At 38.5% G+C, this 26,771-nt stretch overlaps 1 protein-coding gene across 1 annotated transcript in view; it reads left to right on the top strand.

Moving 5' to 3' along the window:
• LOC126481219 (anaphase-promoting complex subunit 5) overlaps positions 1-26,771 on the top strand; it is a 143,323-nt gene that overhangs the window by 56,585 nt on the left and 59,967 nt on the right. The window contains exon 3 of the mRNA XM_050104823.1: positions 9,723-9,933. Coding sequence (XP_049960780.1) covers positions 9,723-9,933 — 211 coding nt within the window. The remainder of the gene's footprint in view (positions 1-9,722; positions 9,934-26,771) is intronic.

Here is a 26,771-nt window from a genome sequence, read left to right as displayed (position 1 = left end):
CCTTGTTTGTAAAAGAAGTGGAGTCTGCTACAGCACAGTTTGTTTAAGTTGTTTTCCAAATAATAAAAGAAGGTTATCAAAATGGTATTGTCTTGGCTTCATCAAAGGCCTGTGGCGTGTTGGGCCACATAACTTTATTACACAAATTAGAAATACTATGAATAAGACATGCAGCAAAGAAGTGGTTTAAGCCATACTTGGAAAACCAAGTGAAATGATTTTTAGGTTTTACATACTATAAAAAGATTACTATTGGTCCTCTCTGCCTGCCATCCCCCCTCCCCTCACCCCTGTATGTATCATTCACCACCTAAACTTCAACTGAGAAAGAATTAGTGTAAGACTCTTTATGTTAAAGATTAATATCTTCGATAAAAATTTCAAGTTAGGCTATCACTGTTGATAGCTGTTACCAACTATATATTAAAATATTTATAAAAACTCTCAGCCATAAGTTGCAATTTGGTAAGTTCTATTGCTTGACTAGTTTCAGATTAACCTAAGTAGTTCAGCTTAAGAGGCATTTGTTGATGTGGCAGTATTACTGATGACAAGTTTTGTATTAATGATTTAAATAGAATGTAAGATAAAGATTTCAAAATTATGTCGTAAGAGTTTGCAGTTTTCGCTGATAGTTTTTTGAATTTTTTTTTCCATTAACCTTTTTACAGTGGTTATTTAAAAATATGTTGACACCAACCCAAACAACGCTTTTCATTATTGCCTGGAATGAATGTCCATTGCAACATAGCCCATCAATTAATAAAAAGTCATTTTCTTGAAGAGTAGCAAGTGCTACTGCACAGGCAATAGCACGTTTATTCGTACAGGCAAGAAAATCTCTTTCATGTTCTTTGAAAAGTTTGCTGACGACAATATAAGTGTAGACAATCATATTTAAAATAGTGTCTGATGTGTATTTTAGTCCCCTACGGTCAAGTCTTTGTATCAAACTAAAATGTTAGTTTACTGGCAACTCCTTTTCAATCACAATTTCATTAAGGCAACTCTCGCACTTCAGCTTCTTAATCACTGCAAGAGCACAGTAGCCTGCAATGAAAGTTAAAGACGTTGCAATATCTTTCACGGAAAGAACATCATCTGCATTTACACTGACTTCTATGTCTAATGTGTCTGTTTCTTCAACTTCAGAAAACATAAAAAATTTTATGGCCCCTACTGTGATATTGCCATAGGCAGGAGAACATAAAACTAAAGGCATTACACTTTAATTTGAAACTTCTTTTCTGCTTCATAGACTTGTCGCTGAAACATTATATTGGGAACCTGCAAGCTGTCTATACTTTCCAAAACGCCGCTCAAGCACATCTGTTTGAAGCTTGGCTGTTAGTAAATAGCTCATACTTAGCTCTTCAGTACAATATTGAGCAATTTCTACAATGGCATATGTTGTATGTCGAACAGAAAAAAATATTCCTTTTAGAGAAACCCACTTGACAGACCCTTTGCTTTCCACACGTCAAGCCAGTCTAGAAAATCTAGCAAAAATTGCATAGAAACACTGTCAGTTGTCAATGGATCCATATAAGGATTCTGCTTATGTTTCCCTTTAATCACTGATTTCACATTGATGACATTTTGTTATTATTTCAATGTATTCTGCTGTTGATGGTGCATGTCTCAAATCAAATTTATCACTAGCTACCTCAAGGCCCTCTGACACATGTCGATTGAATATCTGCAACACTAGTTTGATGATCTGTTTTTCTAACAATGTAGGGCAAAGCGATTTGAGAGACAATATGTGACAATATTTTACTAAAGAACTGGAATCTATGTCATAAATCTGTTTCAGCGTTTTAAAAGATGCTACAGAAAACTTAATTTCTTCCACTTCTTTTCTGACTGGAAACTGAGGATAAAACATATCTTTACCATCATTGTTTCTGGTCCAACCACACATTTCTAATGCATTTAACAATGTGTATGGCATCAATTAAAAAGAAAAGTGGGCGATTAGGATCAGATGGATGTTTAAAAACTATATTAACAGTTTTATCCACAGAAAACATGGACACGGTTTTTGCTATTGATTTTGTTGTTGTCAGTTATCACACAAAAAAACCCTATAACCTATTAATTCAAGGTCATTTATTATGGCCAGTAGCACATCATATAATACATTAGATGATTTTCACCGGTAAAATGTGAACAACATCCCTGTACACAGACTTGACACTGTGCAACATAAGTACAAACGCTGAATTTGTAGCATGTTCCGAGTTATATGACATGCCCAAAACACTACCTCCTTTATATTCCAAATAAGAATTTAGATGAATTTCATCTACACTCAAAACAACATTGCCATAGACGTCTACATCCATACTCCGCAAGCCACCTGACGGTGTGTGGCGGAGGGCACCCTGAGTACCTCTGTCGGTTCTCCCTTCTATTCCAGTCTCGTATTGTTCGTGGAAAGAAGAATTGTCGGTATGCTTCTGTGTGGGCTCTAATCTCTCTTATTTTATCCTCATGGTCTCTTCGCGAGATATACATAGGAGGGAGCAATATACTGCTTGACTCTTCAGTGAAGGTATGTTCTCGAAACTTTAACAAAAGCCCGTACCGAGCTACTGAGCGTCTCTTCTGCAGAGTCTTCCACTGGAGCTTATCTATCATCTCCGTAATGCTTTTGCGATTACTAAATGATCCTGTAATGAAGCGCGCTGCTCTCCGTTGGATCTTCTCTCTCTCTCTTCTATCAACCCTATCTGGTACGGATCCCACACTGCTGAGCAGTATTCAGGCAGTGGGCGAAGAAGCATACTGTAACCTACTTCCTTTGTTTTCGGATTGCATTTCCTTAGGATTCTTCCAATGAATCTCAGTCTGGCATCTGCTTTACCGACGATCAACTTTATATGATCATTCCATTTTAAATCACTCCTAATGTGTCCTCCCAGATAATTTATGGAATTAACTGCTTCCAGTTGCTGACCTGCTAGTTTGTAGCTAAATGATAAGGGATCTATCTTTCTATGTATTCGCAGCACATTACACTTGTCTACATTGAGATTCAATTGCCATTCCCTGCACCATGCGTCAATTCGCTGCAGATCCTCCTGCATTTCAGTACAATTTTCCATTGTTACAACCTCTCGATACACCACAGCATCATCTGCAAAAAGCCTCAGTGAATTTCCGATGTCATCCACAAGGTCATTTATGTATGTTGTGAATAGCAACGGTCCTATGACACTCCCCTGCGGCACACCTGAAATCACTCTTACTTCGGAAGACTGCTCTCCATTGAGAATGACATGCTGTGTTCTGTTATCTAGGAACTCTTCAATCCAATCACACAATTGGTCTGATAGTCCATGTGCTCTTACTTTGTTCATTAAACGACTGTGGGGAACTGTATCGAACGCCTTGCGGAAGTCAAGAAACACCTGTTCAAGTATTGAAATTTCTGTCTTGCATAGGACAGGACATTACTTCCCCCAAGCCATTCATGAGATGGATTCACATTAAATTTGCTGCAGATCTTATGCAGAGTGCTTGGATGTGGAATTTTCATTAATGAACTGCTACGTAAAAATTTGTAAGCATGAGAAGAAATTGAAAATAGCAAACACAGTATCATAAATGTAGAATTAAACCTTTGATTAAATTTCTTGACATTTATGAGACTAACTTGTTCGTATATAAAGTCTACCATCTCCTTTTGACTCTCTGTTCACTGTCTTTCAGCACTCCTAGACTGTCTTTCACTATCTCTACAATACTTTGTTGACTCCTCTGCCCAGATCAGGCTGCAGCTGTCTGAGCCCCATGGTACAGCCCAATCCTCAACCTACCTGCTCTTATACTCTTCTTCCCCCTCTCTTGTGTGGTCTGTTAGACTTGTCCATCTTTTGTCTCTTTGTGCTTCTGTTGCCTGTCCATGTTGCTAGTCTTTCCTAGACAATTTCTTAGTGGACTATCTATGGTAAGTAGTGGGGGCTGGTGATGCCCCCCCCCCTCGTCCCTCTCATTGCACCCTGCTTTCAAGGGCTTTCGGTTGCTCTTTCTTCTTTCTGCCCCTTATTTAGACTTCATTGACATTTTGTGGACATTGGGGTTTACTTCCCCATGGTTTTGCACAGTAGGCTGTCTCTGATCTACAGTCATGTAGACTTGTCTGTTTGAGGTAAAGGGAGCTCATAACCTAGTAGTTTGGTCTCTCTACTCGTCCAACCAACCAACCTCAGCATATTTACCTAAATAACTTAATTTTTGTTCACAGATAACTGATAGTAAAAATGGCCATATCTAAAAAGAAATGTAGACAATACGGTGTTGGATATTTGAAGTTTAATCTAATTCAAACATTGCCAGGCAAATGATTACCTGTGTGACTTTTTGGAATAAAGTGTTAAGCAATGAGGCTATGAAACCATCCAAGTTTGAGGATCATGTCAGAAGGTGTCACCCTGATGAATAGGCAAAGATCTGAAACATTTTCAAATACAAGGGATTTTCGATAAATAAAGCAACACATTTTTTTTCTTAGGTAGTTTTGGTTGCAAAAATGGGGAATTCATTGTGGGACTTTGTGGAATGTGCCCACATCAGCCCTTATAGTTTCACGAAGTTCTGATAGGTGGAGGACTGTATCTGCCCTTCAAAATGGCATCTGTAATGGAGATGAGTTTCATGCTGAGAGCTGTCGTTCTGTCATGAGTTTCTTTTGATGGAAAACCAAGCATCGCAGGTATTCATAGGTGCTTGCATAGTGTCTATGGAGATGTGTCACTGAGCAAAAGCATGGTGAGTTGTTGGGTGAAGCGCCTGTCGTCATCGCAACTAGGTTTTGCAAACCTGTCTGATCTTGCGCGACAGGCAACACACAACTGTGACTCCTGCAATGTTTGAATGTGTGGACACTCTTATTTTAGGTTATCGATGAATCACAGACGCCTCGCTGCACAACGCTGTGTGTCTGTTGGTAGTGCTGACACATTCATCCATCAATTGGGGTATTCAAAGGTGTGTGCCTGCTGTTTCCTTTTCATGTAACAGAAGACTATATAAAGCAATGAAGGATCATCTGTGCGAAATTGCTTGTGGAATTTGAGGCTGATCGTGACAATTTTTTGTCAGACATCATCCCAGATGATGAAACACGAGTTCGTCACATTGAACTGGAAACAAAACTGCCATCCCTGGAGTGGTACCACACCACCTCTCCTCCGAAGAAAAGGTTCAAAGCCACACCCTCGGCTGGTAAAGTCATGGTGATGGTCTTCCAGGTCTCTGAAAGGGTTATTCTGTTTGAGGTCCTCCATCATGATGCAACGCTCAACTCTTAAGTGTATTGTGCTACCCTTAGGAAATTAAAAAGAAAGAGACTTCACCATTTTCATTGCTGCAAAAATGCAAATGAACTTCTCCTCCTCCATAAAAATGCAAGACCTTACGAGGGTCTGCACAACCAGTGCAACTCTTAAAACTACATTGGCCTGTTCTTCCTCGTCCACCTTATAGTCCAGGTCTCGCATTTTCCGACTTGTATCTTTTTGGCTTAATGAAGGAATCAGTGGTAGATGATGGGAAGGTTATTGATGCAACAATACATTGGCTCAGATGCCGAATAGTAGAGGGCTACCATGCGGACATGGAGGCCCTCTCAATAAAGGTGGCATAAGGCCGTCACATTGAATAGCGATTATGTTGAAAAATAGGGTTTTGTAGCCAAAAGAGGGGTATAATATTGTGTATTGGGATCACTTTCAGAAGAAAAAAAAAGTGTTGCTTTACTTACTGAATGCCCCCCCCCCCCCCATATTTAAAGAAAAACTTACAAAAGAGACCCCACAGTAGGCGTTATGTTCGTTTCGATATCACAGGCGGTGATTGTTTACTGGGTCTTAAAATGGCTTGCTGCTTATAGCAAAATCTGGAAAAGGTTTGTAGTATCTGGAAACAGTTAGTTTTTCCAGTCACTGAAGGATTTTAAAAACTGTTCTACACAAACCTACTTATGATGTACCCAAAAGAATTCCTTTGAGCAACATCACAGTTCTAAGACACATTGATGAAATGATTAAGATATTGAAAACATCTTGTGTACAACAGTATAGAACTGTGACAAGACACTAAAGATGACTCAATATTTATTATTCTGAACAGTTATTTTATGGAAAAAGTTATCCTTTTGTCAGATATATCTGTGGCAGCAGATGGAGCACCTGGCATGTTTCGCTCTATTGTGGGTGTATGCAATTTAAAACAAACTATATGTGGGATGTTTGCAATACAATGTATAATCCATTGACAAAACATTGTTGCTAAAAATCTGTGGTAGATTGCATCAGTTGCTTCAATTTGTCATTAAAGCACTAATCAATGCAACATGTTGAATTCTGGGTTATATGCACAGTTGAAGTAATCTGGCTGTAAAAAGGCGTGTATTTGACAAGATTTTTCTCACTTTTTGATACTATTTTACAGTTTTTGCATGTGAAGATCCAATATTAAAAGAACATTTAATAAAGTGGAAAGCAGACATTGCTTATTTAACAGGTTTGTGTACTAAATTTAATGAGGTTAATTTGAGGTTACAAGGTGACACTAAATTTAATAGAAACATAGGCCATCATTTCAGCTTTTCTTGCCAGAATGAAAATAGTAGAGCAAGACATTGGATGATGCATATTTTCCCAGTTTCCCAATTTTTCATAGACAGACAGCCGGGATGATGATTCAACATTGTTCAAAATTTGAAAGATCTGCACTCAAAAACTTTGGAACTGTTTGGGGGTGTTTTGGCTCTGGAAATACCACAGTGGGTTATCATTCCATACAGTAACGTTTAAGAAACAGGTTACGAGAGCAACTGATTGGGATAAGCACTAACAAAGAACTTAGAATACAATTTGGAAAGAGATATCAGTAATTTTGGCTTCATGGAGACATACCTATTACTTAACCTGTGTATGGACTACTGCGAGAAAGTTTTAGATAGCTTTGTGTCTTTATATGTTGTGGAAAGGAGTTTTAGTGCAGTTGCCAATCTTCTTAAAAAAACAGATTGGAAATCCCTGACTAATGAGATTGAGGATAAATCTTACTAAACTGGAGCCTAATGTTGAAAATTTTCTAATAATAAAGATCAGGTGTATTGCTCCCATTAAAGGCATTTATGCATTAATTCTACTAAATTTGTATTTAGTGTTGATTACGTTAACAAATATATAAAATTAACATGTTTTAGTTTTTCACTCTACACTTCTGCAGTTAAACCTACACTGACAAGCCAAACCATTATGACCACCTGCATAATAGCTCATTGGAACATCTTTGTAATGCAGTATGTCACCAATTCAGTGTATCATCGATTCTACAGTTCGCTGGGAAATTTATGGAGCTACGTGGCACCAAGTGTGTACACACAAGTCATGTACTTCTTCTAAGTAATGGGCCGCTGATGTGGTTACACAGCGATGGCACTCGACAGTGACCCAAATGGGAACTATTGGATTCACATCAGGCAAATTTGGTGGTCAAGATTTAATTTGTGAGTTCACTATCATGCTCCTCAAATCACTGTAGCACGATTCTGGCTTTGAGACAAAGACAGTTACACTACTGAAAGATGATGGTGTTTCGAAGACATCAAGCATGAATGGATGCAGGTGGTCTGCAGCTGACCTGCTATCTTAGATTACTATGTGCGATACATGGTCTAATCTCGATGATCCCAACTCCACTACAGTTGTAATTGATGATGTCATTGGGGCAACGGGTGAACATGCAGGGGTTGTCTGCTGTGGAGCCCCATGTTCAACAATGTGCGCTGAATGGTGTGCTCCAAAACGTGTGTCCACCAGTATTTTGCTCTTTCACCAGGGGTGCCACAGATCACCATCTGCCCTGCTTTACACAGCAGACAAGCCTCCAAACCCCATGTTCTGTGAAGAGTCGTGAACATCCAGCCACTTAGTGCCTAGTTGTAGTTTCACTGTCCCACCACTTTCCATAAATGCTCATGACAGTAGCTCATGAAAATTGGACCAGCTTTGGCATTTTCAAGCTTCTTGTTCAGACTCTGTGTAACTAATCTGCCCTTTGGCAAAGTCACTTATCTCAGTGGGTTTCTCCACTCGGAGTGCATATCTTTGCTAGGGTAATCGCCATCCACCTCTGCTTGGCTTACATACTTTTCTTACTGCGTCATATGCCCACAATGGCATGAGGAGGCACCCAATTTGTACAGTGGGCAGTGGTCATAATGTTTTCGCTTCTCAGTGTATAAAAGTGAATATCTTTGTAACAGCTGACAAAAATCACATTTTAAGTTGATAAAATTGGAAAAATTCAATATGTGAAAGTCAGGGGTCTTGAAAAGAAAAAGAAAAAAAAAAGTGCTCGGTCTAAGAGACTCAAAGTTTTTGGACCTCTTTACTAAATTCTTGTATATATTCATATTCAGCGAAGGTACTAATAACCATGCCACTGAACATCCTGAAACAGGCATCATTGATGTCATATCCTTCCTCCTAATGTCACCTTCTTTTGGTATGGATTTGATTTCTTGCTTATTAATTAATGTTTGAATATGCAGTCACTGATGTAGCACAAAGATTTTTAAATAATAGTCATTAATATCAATATAATGGAAGGAAACATTCCACGTGGGAAAAATTATATATAAAAACAAAGATGAGGTGACTTACCGAACAAAAGCGCTGGCAGGTCGATAGACACACAAACAAACACAAACACACACACAAAATTCAAGCTTTCGCAACAAACTGTTGCCTCATCAGGAAAGAGGGAAGGAGAGGGGAAGACGAAAGGAAGTGGGTTTTAAGGGAGAGGGTAAGGAGTCATTCCAATCCCGGGAGCGGAAAGACTTACCTTAGGGGTCTTTAAATATGTCTGCTTGTGTCTGTATGTGTGGATGGATATGTGCGTGTGTGCAAGTGTATACCTGTCCTTTTTTCCCCCTAAGGTAAGTCTTTCCGCTCCCGGGATTGGAATGACTCCTTACCCTCTCCCTTAAAACCCACTTCCTTTCGTCTTCCCCTCTCCTTCCCTCTTTCCTGATGAGGCAACAGTTTGTTGCGAAAGCTTGAATTTTGTGTGTGTGTTTGTGTTTGTGTGTCTATCGACCTGCCAGCGCTTTTGTTCGGTAAGTCACCTCATCTTTGTTTTTATATATAGTCATTAATATCAGTTAGTTAGCAATCTGACTTTATAAAAACTAAATTTTGTTATTTTTCCCTTGTTGTCATAGTACCGTATGCTCTTTGTTATGAATAGCACCAATATTCCATCAGTGTTTGTTTTCCAGCAATGAAAATGAATGTTTGGGAGGATTGTCCCTCCCCACAGGTTTTGGCTGGAGGGCTTCCCTAAATATCAATATATCCAGGTGATCTAAATAAATTGATGACTCATAAAAACTGTATGATGCTACAGTAATCTGAATTCATTATCATCTTTGATATTGTCCTCCTCCTTCCAATGGACTGACTGGTGATGAGAAGTAATGTTATGGAAAGATCCCAATGTGAGACAGAATTAGGACAGACAGTGTTGACATTTGCAGAGGTTGTGGGGAGAGTCAGCCTGGTCTATTCACACAGTGGGAGGAAGCTTTCACTTCTCTTTGGTTACTATTTTTGCTATATTTAGTTTGCATTTTTTGCCAGCACAGCAGATGGAAAAACGTGTAAAATCCAATGCTTACAAAGAGTGTGTTTCCACAGGGTCCTGATCTGGAGCTGAAGGTTTTCAAAAAGCTACTCACAGAGGGGAGATACTCACTACTTCCTTCACTTTATCGGAGCTTTGAAAATGAATTACTGGAAATTTACAAGAAGGGAGTTGGCAGCATATTAGATTTAATAAGTAGTGTAGGTCGGTTGATGCTAGAACCTTCTGTTATGATGCCAATTGTGAACAAGAGCAGTGTAATTGGTAAGTTGTTTACACACTAAAATTGTTCAGATAAGTTAGTTTATGAAAACATCATTTAGTTGTGTTTTTTATTATGTTTACACTCATAAAAGAATACATAATGTGAGGTTTATTGAATGCTTTCATAAGTTTATTGAAGTTTAATACTTGTACTCACTATAAATGATAGATTCAATAATTTCTCTACCATTGTCTTTTAAAGTGTGAGATGTGGTGGTGATCAGCATTACAAGCAATTCTAAAAGTGAGATGCAAAATGAATACGATGTATCAAGCCTGTAACAGCTATGTACACAAACACTAGTACGTGAGTATACAGCTGTAGTGATGTTAGATTTGTTTATTCAAAGGGGTCCTCCTCCTCCTCATCCAAAACTGCCATGTATCCCAGGAATTCTTCACTTCCAGTACCACCTCAGACCTTCTGAAAAAAATTTCACTGAAACCTTAAACTAAGTTCTGAGCTATCCATGAACTGAAACCAGACCCACTATCATAATTTTTCTTGTGTAAAAGACTCTACTACTGTGATACTTGACCACAAATTGTATGTGCCACAGGTACTTCATCAACTTTCACATATATTGACATACAAAACTGTTCCTAATGATCCCGTTTTTTGCTTGCATATGCAGAAAATCCTTGAAACAGTGGACACTTAAAACGGTCTCACACCTCCTTCCATATAACATCTTACTTCTCGTGCCCCATGTATCCCCATCTTTTGCCTACATCTCAAAATACACGAAATTAATCACCTCAGCCATTCAATTCTAGCAGCCTTCAAACCTCTTAACGAATGCAACTCAACCCTTCAGCACTTCCATATGCCACAGAGCCAACCATCATGTGTAAAACAAGCAAACTGCTTTGTAGAATGTGTGAAATCCATTCCCATCGCTCTCCCACCTCGAACCCTCCTTTTCATAATCAGTGGACTCTTGCTCTACATTAACATCCCACATACACAAAATCTATTAGCTCTAGAACACTAGCCCACTCTCTACCCAGCTAAAACTCTTCCTAAAATCTCATTTGTCGCTCTAACCAACGTCATCCATACCCACAACTACTTCATATTTGGGGGCCGACCTAAAAATAAATCATGATGACCACTATAGGAACCAGAATGGCCCTGTCCTGCACAAGTCTTTTCATAGGTTGTATGCGAGAGGCATTCCTGAAGACTCAGAAGCTGTCCCCCCTTGACTTTGTATTAGTTCACCAATGACATCTTGTGGCCTGTACTCACTGTGAACAACTCCTCACATCCTGCAACAGCATAAATTCACTTGATCCTTTTAAAAATCCAATGCAATCATCTTTGATCATCGCTGTTTCACTGAAGCTCATTTCCAAACCTCAGTCTATTTGAAACCATTGAATTACCAACAATACATCAGATTCTCAACTATCTGACACATGTCTGTTTGGTCTCAGTAGTATCTGATTTACTTAATCTGGCCTACTTAATTAATATCATAATAATACTTCTCCATGCTGAAATGAGGATTAATTTATTGTACGTAATGTGCTTTTCCTGAGCTTTAGCAAGCAGGTGCTGGCTAAAATGGCATGTGGACTTTTAAAATGTATGGTTGCTTTTTGTGTCTCCAGCACTCCTGGAGTCACAGTTCTAAGGTACATACTGTAGTGTTACTATTGAATAAATTATCAGAACCAGTCTTCAACGAAAGATGCTTACATACCCTCTTCCATTGCTCACAAACCAAGAATGTACACCCATGGAAAGCATCTCTACTGGCAACCCTGTGTTCTTTGTTTCTTCAGATTCATATCTGATGCCCAGAGTGCACCCATTGTTAAATTGTTATTCTGTGCGGTCCTCTGTGTTCTAACTAAAGAGTTGGAAATGGTTGATAAATGAAAAAACTTGTAGTACTTGTTGATCAGAAACTATGTGCTGTAATGTAACTGAATTCTGGGGTAGCAGCTAGAATTGTTGGTTTGGTGTTATGGGTACGAAATATTACTGTTTGGGGGGGGGGGGGGGGGGGCAATTAAGCAGAAATTGATAGTGGTGTGCTTTCCAAGGTAGTTGAAGTGGAATAAAAGTAAGGAAGACAGTGTTGAAAGGTAAGCGTAAAAAGGTTGAAGCTTTATTTTTGTGGCATAAATAGTTAAGAGGAAAAGGTTTGTCCATTATTTGGCTGCCATTGTTTAAAGACTATCTTTTGAAGTTAATTGACGAGGAGGGTATTACTAGCAAACATTTGTACACCTGCGACGAGAGTGGTTTAAATTACGAGAGTTGAATGAAAGTAATGCCTCCACCTTCGTTAATTGGGTTTGGATGGGATTATTTTGATAACTCAAATGCAGAAATAATCCTTAGAATGTGATATTTAATTACCAGTGTTCACTTTTCCACATAATCACCAGCCAATTGGATACATTTTTGCCAACAATGGACAAGTTTTCTGAAGCCATCACGGAAGAAGTTGACACTCTGTTTCCACAACCACAGTCTCACAGTTCTCTCAACGTCTTCATTAGAAGCATGATGATGTCCCCGCAGATCGTCTTTCATTTTCGGGAACAGATGGAAGTCAGATGGTGCTAAATCTGGACTGTATGGAGGATGCCGTACGGTGGTGAGTTTGTCTCTTTAAGTTCTGTTGTGGTGGCATGTAAAGTGTGTGGTTTGGCATTATCATGCTAAAGGAAAACATTTCCCTTTTTCCACCATCTGCGTCCCAGAGCACTGTAGCCATGATTTTTCCAGCTGAGGGCTACGTCTTGAATTTCTTTTACTGGGACAAGTCTGTGTGTCAATATTCCATAGACTGATGTTTCGTCTCTTGTCACAGTTGAATGGGGAAATGCGTCACCTTCATTCTCGTAATGTGAGAGGAGTTCCTGGCAAATTTCAAGTCTGTGCACTTTCATTTCAGGAGTAATCATCTGGAGTACCCATCGTGCACAGATCTTCTGATAGCAAAGCAAAGCAATAATGTGACCCACACATTCTTGTGAAATGCTGATTGTGCTTGCAATTTCTCTCTGAATGATGCGACAATTGTCCTGAATCAATCTGTCAACATTTTGTTTGTGAAACTCGGTGGTTGCTGTCACAGGATGTCCAACTCTTCGTTAATCACGCAGGTCACATGTTCCCGCATCAACATCTTTAAACATACTCGCCCAACGATGCACAGTACTCACATCAACACAATCACCATAAATTACGTTCATACTCTGATGAATCTCCTTTGTGGTGATGCCTTCTGCTGTCAAGAAATCAATGACTGCACATTGCCTAAATCACTTTGACCGACCGTCTGTGCAAAGTTCCGTACTTTACACTGTAACAACACAATTGTTCAATGCTAAGGCTTCCCACTAACTGGAGCTGTAGAGAAGAGGCTACAGAACAAGCCAATACCTGCCGCATACCAATGCTGTCAACTGTTGAAGAGTTACGAAGGTGGAGGCATTACTTTTCAGTCAACCCTTGTAGATGATGCTCCCTGCAAAAATGCATCAAAGAAGGAAACTGTGGCACTTGGATGCAATAAAAGCAAGGAATGAGTTACCATATTGGCTTGTAGTAATGCAAGTGGGAACCATAAGCTTAGACTTACATTAATAAGAAAATCACAGAAATCTTGAGCTTTCAAAAACCTGAAGAATCAGGATTCGCTATCTCTACATTGCTCTCATCAAAAGACAACATGGATGAATTCAGAAATCTTTAAAACCTGGTTCCAAAATGATTTCATACAAGCCGTAGAGAAATACTTGAAACACACCAGTTTACCAATGAAAGCTCTGCTGCTTCTTGATAATGCACCTTCACATTCAGCCAGTGACAATCACTTAGATGGACATATTTTTGCCACCAAATGTCAGTGCTCTTTGTCGGCTGATGGACCAGGGCTTCCTTTAAATGCTAAGGAAATAGTATCACCACTATCTTCTCAGTTCGTTGATATCAGTGGTTGATGATAATGAAAACTTCGTAGCCATTCTGAAGAGGATTGACTTGCTAGAAGTCATAAGATGGTTGACCAAAGCGTGGGAAGAGATTCTAAACGTATCATTTATAAGGTCTTGTAAAATTCTTTCACCACGGAGGTGGTCATTTTAACTTTGAATCCATGTGTGAAAGTGGAGTAAAGATGAAAACGGTGATATCATTTTGTTGCTCAAAAATGTACCAGGCTGTAAGGATGTTGATGTAGAGGACGTCACAGAATGGATGGTAAATGATTAAGTGGATCAACTAACTGACAATAATATTGTGGAAATGGTGATACTGGGGGAAGTAATACAAGAGGAGGGGGCAAACTTAGATTATAGGAGAAATCTCGTCCCATATTTGGAAGGTGTCAAGAAGATTGACAGACTGATGCAGTACATGGCGAGTAGGAGAAAGCTATGTCAGATGGTATCATCTGATTGCACCTACATTGACATCTGCATCTGTACTCTGCAAACCAGAGGTTGTCATGGCAGAGGATACACCCTTTTGTATCAGTTATTAGGGTTTCTTCCTGTTCCATTCACATATGGAGTGTAGAAAGAATGATTGTTTGAATCTTGTGTGCATGCAGTAATTACTCTAATCTTACCCACACTATCCCTATGTGGGCGATACATAGGGTGTTTAGTATATTGCTGGAATAATCATTCAAAGCCAGTTCTTCAAACTTTGTTAACAGACTTTCCCGAGATAGTTTAAGTCTCTCTTCAAGGGTCATCCAGTTCATTTCGTTCAGTATCTCTGTGACACTCTCCCATGGATTAAACAAACCTGTGACCATTCATGCTACCCTTCTCTGTATACTTTCAATATCTCCTGTTAGTCCTATCTAGTACTGGCCCCACACACTTCAGCAATATTCTAGAACCTGTCGCATGATTGATTTGTAAGCAATCTCCTTTGTAGATTGACTGCACATCCCCCGTATTCTACCAATAAACTGAAGTCTACCACTTGCTTTACCCACAACTGAACCTACACGATCATTTCATTTCAAATCCCTACAAAGTGTTACCCTCGGATATTTGTAGAGTTGGTCCATTCCAACAGTGACTCATTGATATTATAGTCAAAGGATACTATTTTATTTATTTTTTTTTTTTTCATTTTGTGAAGTGCAAAATTTTACATTTCTGTACATTTAAAGCAAGTTGCTAGTCTCTGCCCCACTTCGAAATCTTATCAAGATTTGACTGAATATTTATATAGCTTCTTTCAGATAGTACTTCAATACAGATATAGATAGTACCTCATTATAGATAACTACATCAGCAAAAAGTTTGATTTTCCTATTAATATTGTCTGTAAGGTCATTAATATAAAAAATGAACAGTGAGGGTCTCAAATCATTTCCTTGGGGCACACCCAAAGTTACTTTTACATCTGATGATGACTCTCCTCCCAAGATAACATACTGCGTCCCCCTTACCAAAAAGCCCTCTATCCAGTCACAAATTTCACTTGATACCCTATACGAGATCTGTTCAAAAAATTCTGAAACATTCGTAATTTTGCACCATTGATGTGGTGGAGGCACATGCCTGTTTTTAATGTCTGTCTATTATTGTTCAGTGCTTTATTGAATAGAATGTTGTGTTGCACAGTTTGCGAATTTCGAGACAGCAGAGTTACAGGAGCAACATGTTTGCATTAAATTTAGCATAAAACTAAAAAAAACTTTCACAGAGACACACCAAATGATGCAGGAAGCCTATGTTGACGAGTGCTGAAGCCATACTCTATGTGAAGAATGGTTAACACAGTTTACAAATAGCCATACAGAAGTTGAAGATGACCCTTGTTCAGGATGCCCTTTGACATTTACTGATGACGCTCATGTCGGGAACATTAACAAAATTGTGCGTGCCATTCAAAGACTGTCTGTCCAATAGATTACAGAAGAATGTAGCATTTCAGTTGGATCAAGTCATGAATTCCTGATACAGCATCTTAGAATGCATCGTGTTTCCGCCAAGTTCATCCCACAGCTCAAGAGCCAAGACCAGTGAGTGGCAGGACACTTAGAAGATGCAACAAGTCCACTAAAGAGACAGCTTACACTACACTCGTTCGTCCTCTGTTAGAATATTGCTGCACAGTGCGGGATCCTTATCAGGTGGGACTGACGGAGGACATCGAAAGGGTGCAAAAAAGGGCAGCTTAGTTCATCATGAATTCATTGCAACAGGGACAAACTGTTAATTGATGGTACTGTCTCAATGCCTGTGAGAAAATGTGAGAAGAAAATAGACTGAAATGTGGTGAGACAATTCATGGCTCTTGCATCACGATAACGCATCCGCACATTCATTCGTGTTAGTGTGTGACTGTTGCACAAAAAACGAAATCACTGTTCTGCCTCATTCTCCATACTCTCCAGACCTGACCCTGCAGACTTTTTTTTAATTTTTTATTTTCATAGTTGAAAACCGTGTTGAAAGGACTAAGATTTGCTATGATAGATGAGATAAAAGAATGTTTGCAGATGGTGCTTCACGCATTCCAGCAAGAGCCATACCAAGACTGCTTGCGGAAGTGGAAACAGCGTTGGGAGCATTATATCAATTGTGAAGGAGAGTATTTTGAAGGTGACCATTCACAATAAGCAAGAGGTAAGCATAGAAAAATTTGGTGGACAAAGTTCTGGAATTTTTTGAACAGAACTTGTGTAATTGTACTTTTGGCAATAAGTGTAGGTGTGGTACTGAGACAAATGCTTTTCAGAAATCAAGCAATACTGCATCTACCTGACTGCCTTGATCCAAAACTTTCAGTATGTCATGAGAGAAAAGTGTGAGTTGTGTTTCACATGATTGATGTTTTCAAAATCCATGCTGGTTGGCAGAGATCATTCTTTTCAAGATACCGCATTATGTTTCAGCTCAAAATATCTTCTAAGATTCTACAACAAATCTGTGTCAAGGATACTGGACAGTGGTTTTGTATATCACTTCTACTTCCCTTTTTGTAGACAGATGTGACCTGCGCCTTTTTCAAGAGTTGGACATGGTTTTTTGTTAGAGTGATCTACGATAGATTATAGTTAGAAGAAGCGCTAACTCAGCTGCAAATTCAGTGTAGAATCTGACAGGGATTCCATTGGGCCCTGGAGCTTTGTCCAATTTCAACGATTTCAGCTTGTTCTCAACATAACTGGCACTAATACTAATTTCATTCATCGTTTCGGTAGTAGGAGGATTAAATTGGGGCAATTTTCCTGGATTTTCTTTGTAAAAGAATGTTTGAAAATGGAGTTAATCATTTCAGCTTTAGCTTTTTCTACCCCCAATGTCAGTTCCTATCTCATTCGCTAGCACCTGAGCACTAACTTTGTTAATAATTGTCGCCGCGGATGTGTCATGTTCATTGATACGAGTTTTGATGTGGACATCCTCAAAGAGGTCAGGTCTGTTTGTTGCAGTTAAATCCAGTATATACCCATCTTGAGTGAGGTTCGTAACTACCTGTTCTAGGTAGTTTTCAGGGAGTGCATTTAGTAAAGTTCCACGAGATGTCTTATCACAGCCACCACTAACAAAGCAGTAATTTTCCCAATTAATTGTTGGACAATTAAAGTCTCCACCAATGATTATAGTATTATTGGGGAACTGTGAACTAAGGTTTTCTCTCAAGGTTTTGGTTACATCAGGAGATGAGTCTGTTGTGTTATAGAAGGATCCAATTACAATTTTATGCTCACTCCTGATGCTGAGTCTTGTCCAAACAGTCTTACATGCAGCTTCAATTTCTACCTCGTTGGATTTGAGTTTCTTGTCTACTGTGACAAATACACCAATTCCATTTCCCATTTACACATCCTTTTGATATACACTTAAAGTTTCCCCAAAAATCTCCCTGCTATCAATTTCAGCTGTACCTAGTATTATGTGAGCTTCACTGCTTTTCATGAGCGCTTCAAACTCTGGCACTTCGTTGCAAGTGCTACGGTAGTTTGCCATTAGGATTTTAGTACTCTCATCTGTGAGAGGCATTTCTTTCGACCCTACACTGATACTTTTGGGTTTCCTACGGCTATCATTATCTGGATTGGATGGAAAGTTGTCAAAAAAAAAAAAATTACCTGAGTAGCAGCCTCTGATATGTAGTGCACACCAGACCCATTCAGCGGGACCCTGCTGTTCTCAGCTCTATCGTACAAGTCCAGGAAGTCACAGCCTAGCTCGTCGCAGAAATTTTGAAGTTTCTCGTTCACTTCTTCAACTCGACTCGGAACCAAAAGGCCACAATCGGTGGAGGGATATTACAGCACGGAAGAGGGCTAAACAAAGGAAAGAGTCCTCTATCAAAGATTTTTTTAAAACCTCAGGCCTTTAATTCTTTTTGGTAGGCCTGGCTTTTCACATGTGTGTTAATCATACATTCTGGATTTACAATCGAGATTGTTTCATGTTTCCTGTAATCATTTTTGAAGGGTACATTATTTGCATAACAAACACTTATAACTAGCATGTATTACAGAAGAAGTCAGAAAATATTAATAATATTGGTACATAAGGGGATTTTGATTGGTATAGCTGGGGTAGGAAGAGAAAGTGTAGAGACTTCCAGCCTATCCAGTGTTTTTGTTATCCGACTTTATCTTCTGCCACATTAAGCCAGGTAGTCGAAAATCTGCTCCTTACATCCATTTTGACAGTCGCTACTTCTAACTCATCAAATGCTCCTTTCTACATGGACTGAGCATCCGTGACAGTTGTATCTGCTCCATCACTGAATCCTTGAAAACCTGTAGCAAAAACCTCTTTCAATCTTATCTCTCCAGCAACTAGCCCACAGATACTGCCCACAAACAAATCTCCCGAGCAGTATCTTCCTCAGCTTCTGACAAATACAGCTTCCACTTAAAAACAAAAACTGCCTCAGAAGCACCACCCATACCATGCAGCTCTATTCAGACATTGAACACCACAATGCATCAATATGTTACTTCCCCAAGGCTATGAATTTCTCAAGTCAAGCACTGAAATAAAGTTACTCCTCCCCAAAAATCCTTCCCACACCACTCACTCTCGCTTCGTGCCACACTGCTAACTTCCATGTTCAAATCACATGATATTCACAGTTAATTATTCCTATCCAGGGCCACTCTGTCTGCATTTGTTCCATTGTAAAACCTGCCCCATTCATCTACCTCTACCACTTACTACAGCCCCCTCACTAACAAAGTGTACACCAAAAGTAAAGCAACTTGTGGAATGATGCATGTGTGTACCAGATAACATTTGTTCACTGCACAGAGTTTTATGTATGTAGCAGTGACCATAACTAAACTAGTTGGGGTAAGTGTATAACTGTTATTTCCTTTGACAATATTATGAAAAGGATAAATTGCTACTCACCACATAGCGGAAATGTTGAGTCTCAGAGGGGCGCAACAAAAAGGCTACTAAACACGTAAGCTTTCGGCCAGAAGGCCTTCTTCTCATAACATACGCACGCACACACATTCATGGAAATGCAACTCACACACACGTGACCACTGGCTCTGGCTGCCGAGGCCAGACTGTGAGCAACTGTGCATGATGGGAGAAGCAGTCTGGTTTGTGGGGTAAGGAGGAGGGTGTGGCAGGGAGGGAAAAGGAGAGCAGGGTACAAGTGGGAGACAGTAAAGTGCTTACAGGAACAAAGTGGAAAGAGGGTGGGGCAGCTAGGTGCAGTCAGGCGGTTAAATGGAGGTTGGGGTGAGGGCAGAAATGGAGAGAAGTAAAAAGACGTGTGTGGGTGCAGTCAGGCGGTTAAATGGAGGTTGGGGTGGGGGCAGAAATGGAGAGAAGTAAAAAGACGTGTGTGGGTGCACTTGTGGAACAGAAGGCTGTGGGCTGCGAGTATGGAAGGGATAGGTTGGTGAAGGGCACCAACTAACTTCTCTATTGTTACTGTTCTCCATCCATACCCTGCTACCCCCCCCGCCCCCCCCCCCCCCCAATCCCTCCCCACAGAGAGAGAGAGAGAGAGAGAGAGAGAGAGAGAGAGCATTCATTTTTTTTTCTTGTCTCCTTTTCTGCTAGTCTCCTTGTTATTTTAGGTCTTGCAACAAGTAAGTTCCTCTCAGAGGAAACAACTAACAGTTCTGAAAACTAAGGTAGTTTTTTGTACTTACACGCGTATGTGTAGGCAGTATTGAAGTTTCACCTCCTGAAGATATGTACTGGCCAGACATTCTATAATTGTAGTTTTCTCAAGTGAATTTGCCCTTGTCGTACAACTATTTTATACTTAATACTTTGTGTAACATCATGTAAATAAAGTAAATCCTCACTAATTTGGAATTCATGATAATTCAGACTGATTGCAAAATGAAATGCTGCCATATTGTATCGGACATCTCTTGCACTCAGTTCATTCCTTGTAAAATTTTAAAATACTGTACATCCCCTCCCTTCCCATTCACTTCACCTGTATGTGATAATGAGTAATTTATGTCTCATTCTCGATTACAAGCACACAGCAAAAAAAAAAAAAAAAAAAGCCTGCTCAGTTTACTTGCTGAAGCCTGTATGATGAAGAAATCCCATATTAATAATCACTTATAAGTATGTTAAAGAGACATACTGGACAATACAGTAACTGAAGTGAATGTTAGGAGTAAATACAGATCCCTTCACTTTATAAAATAAAATGAGAGCACATGTTAAAATCTAAGCCGCTGCTTCCACCCATAGTGTTATGACAAGAGTGCCTCATCAGCAAGTCGATTTTTTATGACGCCAAGAAAAATTACTATAAAATTTCGTACTTTGTGTTAAAACAAGACGAACTAAAAGGAAAACAAAATGAGGAGCTGCATCGTAAGGGACCACTGTGGATGTTACCCCATGGCAAAAACAGGCTTCAATGTTAGTACTGGATGGCTATTCAGATTCTATGATCAGCACAATATCTCGAACACAGAAGCAAGCGTGGCAGTTTAAGTGCAGATGTTGCAACTGTAAAGAATTCAACTGTTTCAGAAGAGCAAAATTTGTCTTTGGATGCATCAACTTTGTAGACATGAATCCATATTACCAAAAATATTGTTGTTGTTGTTGTTGTTGTTGTTGTCTTCAGTCCTGAGACTGGTTTGATGCAACTCTCCATGCTACTCTATCCTGTGCAAGCTTCTTCATCTCCCAGTACTTACTGCAACCTACATCCTTCTGAATCTGCTTAGTGTATTCATCTCTTGGTCTCCCTCTACGATTTTCACCCTCCACACTGCCCTCCAATGCTAAATTTGTGATCCCTTGATGCCTCAGAACGTGTCCTACCAACGGGTCCCTTCTTCTTGCCAAGTTGTGCCACAAACTCCTCTTCTCCCCAATTCTATTCAATACCTCCTCATTAGTTATGTGATCTACCCATCTAATCTTCAGCATTCTTCTGTAGCACCACATTTCGAAAGCTTCTATTCTCTTCTTGTCCAAACTATTTATCGTCCATGTTTCACTTCCATACATGGCTACACTCCATGCAAATACTTCCTGTCATTTAAATCTATACTCGATGTTAACAAATTTCTCTTCTTCAGAAACGCTTTCCTTGCCATTGCCAGTCTACATTTTATATCGTCTCTACTTCGACCATCATCAGTTATTTTGCTCCCCAAATAGCAAAACTCCTTTACTACTTTAAGTGTCTCATTTCCTAATCTAATTCCCTCAGCATCACCCAACTTAATTCGACTACATTCCATTATCCTCGTTTTGCTTTTGATGATGTTCATCTTATACCCTTCTTTCAAGACACTGTCCATTCTGTTCAACAGCTCTTCCAAGTCCTTTGCTGTCTCCGACAGAATTACAATGTCATCGGCAAACTTCAACGTTTTCATTTCTGCTCCATGGACTTTAATACCTACTCCGAATTTTTCTTCTGTTTCCTTTACTGCTTGCTCAATATTATCTTACACTAAAAGAGACGTAATAGCAAGTGATAAAAGAACAGACTACAGAAAAGTCACAACCACAATAAGTACCTTCTCTTATCCATTATCAATGGATATTGACAATGAAAATATTTATACGGCATCAGCATCAGGCAGTTATGCCTCTTTAGTTGCTGTGGACCACATCATTGTAGATACAGATAACAGCAGGAAACAATTGCTGATTTGTATACCATTCTACAGTAAATATAGCACATAAATTTCCAATATAGTGCAGAATTCAATTTTTTAAAAATAAATACAGTAATATTTCGACAGTACAGTATGTATGAAGCTCGTTTAATGTAACCTTTGAATATTTATTCCATCTTTAATTTATTTAATTCTGTTGTTCATTACTGTGATATCATTACATTAGTCACTTTTTGCTGTACACTATTTCACATAATATAACAGCCCATGTAGTGTTCTTATCTCATTTTTATTAGATTGCGTTTTTCTCTGTCTGTATGTCAAGTATAAATATTCATTTTAAACTAACTTCCGTATAAGCTAGAGACTTGAAACTTTCAACATAGCGCAGAGCTGGATTACAATGAAATATTAGCTTACTTTCTTGTCTGGTGTGTGGTGGAGGGTACTTTGTGTACCATTGTCATTTCCCCGTTTTCCTGCTCTAGTCACGAATGGTTGGGGGTAAGTCTCTGTGAGCTCAAATCTTTAACCAACTTTTATCTTCACTATCTTTTTGTGAGATATACATAGGAGGAGGCGATGTATTGGTTAACTCGGGTGAAAAACTGAAATAAACATGAAATTTACCACATATCGCTGTTGTAATCTCATCAAAATGTTTGGAAATTATTGAAAAATTTCAAACACACACACACACACACACACACACACACACACACACACACACACAAGACAAAAAAGCTGAAAGTAACTATTTAAATAGAAATCAGTTTTTCATATAGCATAATTTTACATCAGACTTAAAAATGCAAAATAAGCTTCTCCTAGCCCCACACAGACTGTTAACCCGATACAGATAGTCTTGAAAATGTGTTAATTATGATTTTTTAATAGGTATGAAAGCACCTTAAAGATTTAAAATGAAAAACATGGGATGCATTTAATGCATACATGATGGTGCATGAATTGTTAACCTCCTTCCTATTATATATTGCATGTACCCCACATTTTTTGTTTTAAATCTCACTAGTATTTCCATAGCTATTAGAAATTCACAGTAACAAAGTTTCAGGACTATGTGTATGATGGTAGGAATCTGTATGGGACTGAGAGACAGTATGAACTTCCAGCAAGCTGGAGTAATTACAGGGCAGCAACTTTTGTTAATCAGTACCACAGAAAGACAGCCAATGTTACAAGCATCACTTTTATTTACTGGAGACTAGTTTCAAGTTGGGGCACATTTTCAGATCATCCAGACAGTCAAAATGGTAATTCCCAAAATATAAGAACCATGTCAAGATAACAAATGTACACATATAACAAAGTGCAAATGAACAGTTACAGAGCATACAGATATCTTTTCATCCTGATGTGGTTTTCATATTTTGGGAAATGCCATTTTGACTGTGTGGATGATTCAAAAATGGGTCCCAACCCAAAGCAATTCAACAAGTGAATAAAATCGACATTTGCAACTTTGGTTGTTTCTCCATTGTACTAAGAGAAATTATTACTTTTTAGTCAGATTTAAAAATGTGGCATATTAAAAACAGAATTTTATTAAAATAATTGTTATTTAATTACTACGTGCACTGTAAGTTATATTCCTTTTTATGGTTGCAGATAACTATTTCAGAAAACATTTCTCTAATTTGGAATTTCATATATTCGGACTGGGACTCGCTCCATTTAGTGTGAGCTAGTTAAGGTTTCACTATAATTATCACAGAAACGAATACAGGGTGTGATAAAAAAGTAATGGGAATTTTTTAATTTTGCATGCATATCTGATTTTCAGATTTATTGTTGACAGTCAAAAACACTATGCATATTTTAGAGTGCTCGACGAATTTTTACTTTTGAAAAAGATGGATCAAAGAATTTACATCAGATTTTGCTTGAAAAATGGAATGAAGTGCTGCACTGCATTTGAAATGTTGACTGTGGCTTTTGGTGAATCTACTATGAGTAAGACAAGAGCTTACAAGTGGTATAACCATTTCAAAGAGGATTGAGAAGATGTTGACGATGATGATGACTATCCTGGACGCACTGAAGACGGTGTGGAAGAGGTAAAAAAAACTTGGTTCTGGAAAATTGCCAAATTGCCATCAGAGAGGTTGCTGCTGCTGTTGGCACGTTCTTTGGTTCATGCCAAGCTTTTTTTATTTTTGTATGAAATGTGTAGCAGCAAAGTTGGTTCCAAAATTGTTGAATTTCAACCAAAAATTCGTAGCATAGGCATTGCTCAGGAATTACTGAATGAAGTCAACAACAATCCAGGACTTCTTTAGAAGGTTATAGAGGTATGAAATCTGGGTATACACATATGACGTCAAAACCAAGGTCTGTTTGTCCCTCTGGAAACTGCCTGAAGAGCCGAGACAAAAAAAAACTCTTACAAGTGCAATGACATGTGAAGGTTCTTCTCACTGTTTTCTTCGATTAAAAAGGAATACTGCGTTAGGAGTTCCTACATTATGCTCAAATAATCAGTAAGCGATACTACTCGGAAGGCAACTAGAATTGTGGCAAAACCACATGTAGGAATTGAATCACAATAGTGCTCCCGCTCATAAGTCAGTGCATTTCGTGATTTTTTGGCAAAAAACTGTTATATTGCCTGACCACTGTATTCGCTGGAAGTGACTCCCTGTGACTTCTTTCTATTCCTGAGGCTGAAGAGAATCTTTGAAGATGTTGTTTTGCCACCATTTATGAGATGAGATTAGATTAGATTAATACTAGTTCCATGGATCATGAATACGATATTTCGTAATGATGTGGAACGAGTCGAATTTTCCAATACGTGACATAATTAGGTTAATTTAACAACATACTTAAGTTAATATAACAACTTTATTTTTTTTTTGTGTTTTTTTTATTTTTTTAATATTTTTTTTCTTAATTTATATCTAAAAATTCCTCTATGGAGTAGAAGGAGTTGTCATTCAGAAATTCTTTTAATTTCTTCTTAAATACTTGTTGGTTATCTGTCAGACTTTTGATACTATTTGGTAAGTGACCAAAGACTTTAGTGCCAGTATAATTCACCCCTTTCTGTGCCAAAGTTAGATTTAATCTTGAATGGTGAAGATCGTCCTTTCTCCTAGTATTGTAGTTATGCACACTGCTATTACTTTTGAATTGGGTTTGGTTGTTAATAACAAATTTCATAAGAGAGTATATATACTGAGAAGCTACTGTGAATATCCCTAGATCCTTAAATAAATGTCTGCAGGATGATCTTGGGTGGACTCCAGCTATTATTCTGATTACATGCTTCTGTGCAATAAATACTTTATTCCTCAGTGATGAATTACCCCAAAATATGATGCCATATGAAAGCAATGAGTGAAAATAGGCGTAGTAAGCTAATTTACTAAGATGTTTATCACCAAAATTTGCAATGACCCTTATTGCATAAGTAGCTGAACTCAAATGTTTCAGCAGATCATCAATGTGTTTCTTCCAATTTAATCTCTCATCAATGGACATACCTAAAAATTTGGAATATTCTACCTTAGCTATATGCTTCTGATTAAGGTCTATATTTATTAATGGTGTCATACCATTCACTGTACGGAACTGTATGTACTGTGTCTTATCAAAATTCAGTGAGAGTCCGTTTACAAGGAACCACTTAGTAATTTTCTGAAAGACAGTATTGACAATTTCATCAGTTAATTCTTGTTCTCAGGTGTGATTACTATACTTGTATCATCAGCAAAGAGAACTAACTTTGCCTCTTCATGAATATAGAATGGCAAGTCATTAATATATAATAAGAACAACAAAGGACCCAAGACTGACCCTTGTGGAACCCCATTCTTGATAGTTCCCCAGTTTGAGGAATGTGCTGATCTTTGCATGTTACGAGAACTACTTATTTCAACTTTCTGCACTCTTCCAGTTAGGTACGAATTAAACCATTTGTGCACTGTCCCACTCATGCCACAATACTTGAGCTTGTCTAGCAGAATTTCATGATTTACACAATCGAAAGCCTTTGAGAGATCACAAAAAATCCCAATGGGAGGTGTTCGGTTATTCAGATCATTCAAAATTTGACTGGTGAAAGCATATATGGCATTTTCTGTTGAAAAACCTTTCTGGAAACCAAACTGACATTTTGTTAGTTAAAAAGAGAATCACTTAAGGAGCTGAACAGCATAGTGAAAAGTGAGTTCCAGAAGTGCTTCTAAGATTGGAAAAAGTGATGGCACAGGTGTATTATATCTGAGGGGTTTACTTTGCAGGGGGAAAAGTTGATGTTAATGGATAAATAAAGATTCTTTAAGAAAAACAATAAGTCCAGTTACTTTTTGATTACACTTCATGTACCCTATTTTTGGCTTTCGTTGGAAAAAGAGCTGTAGTTTTTGAGAAGCCCTAATGACTGTGCGACCAGTTGGTGCACATTCTGATTCGTGATTAGGGAACACATCTTACTTTTTCCTAATGAAAATAACACTTCCTTCATAATATTTCAGTATTATAAGTAGTTATACTAATTTGATGCGGAAAACATTACCTATACAGGGTGTCATTTATTTGTTGCCCATGGCATTTCTGCTGTTTTTACAAGAAATTCCTTCAGAATTTAAATGATGACAATTTCTATAAGATTTTATCTACATCAATGAGCCATGTTTATTGTCTGCGTTTTGTGACTACAGAATACAGCAAACAGGGTATCTTGTTGTACATGACAGATTTTAATATTTGTGAAGCTCACAGTGAAGACTG

This window comes from Schistocerca serialis, chromosome 5 (assembly GCF_023864345.2).
Source record: "Schistocerca serialis cubense isolate TAMUIC-IGC-003099 chromosome 5, iqSchSeri2.2, whole genome shotgun sequence".
Taxonomy (NCBI): domain Eukaryota; kingdom Metazoa; phylum Arthropoda; class Insecta; order Orthoptera; family Acrididae; genus Schistocerca; species Schistocerca serialis.
Note: the sequence above shows the minus strand (reverse complement) of the source record. Positions and strands in the feature narration are given on the sequence as shown.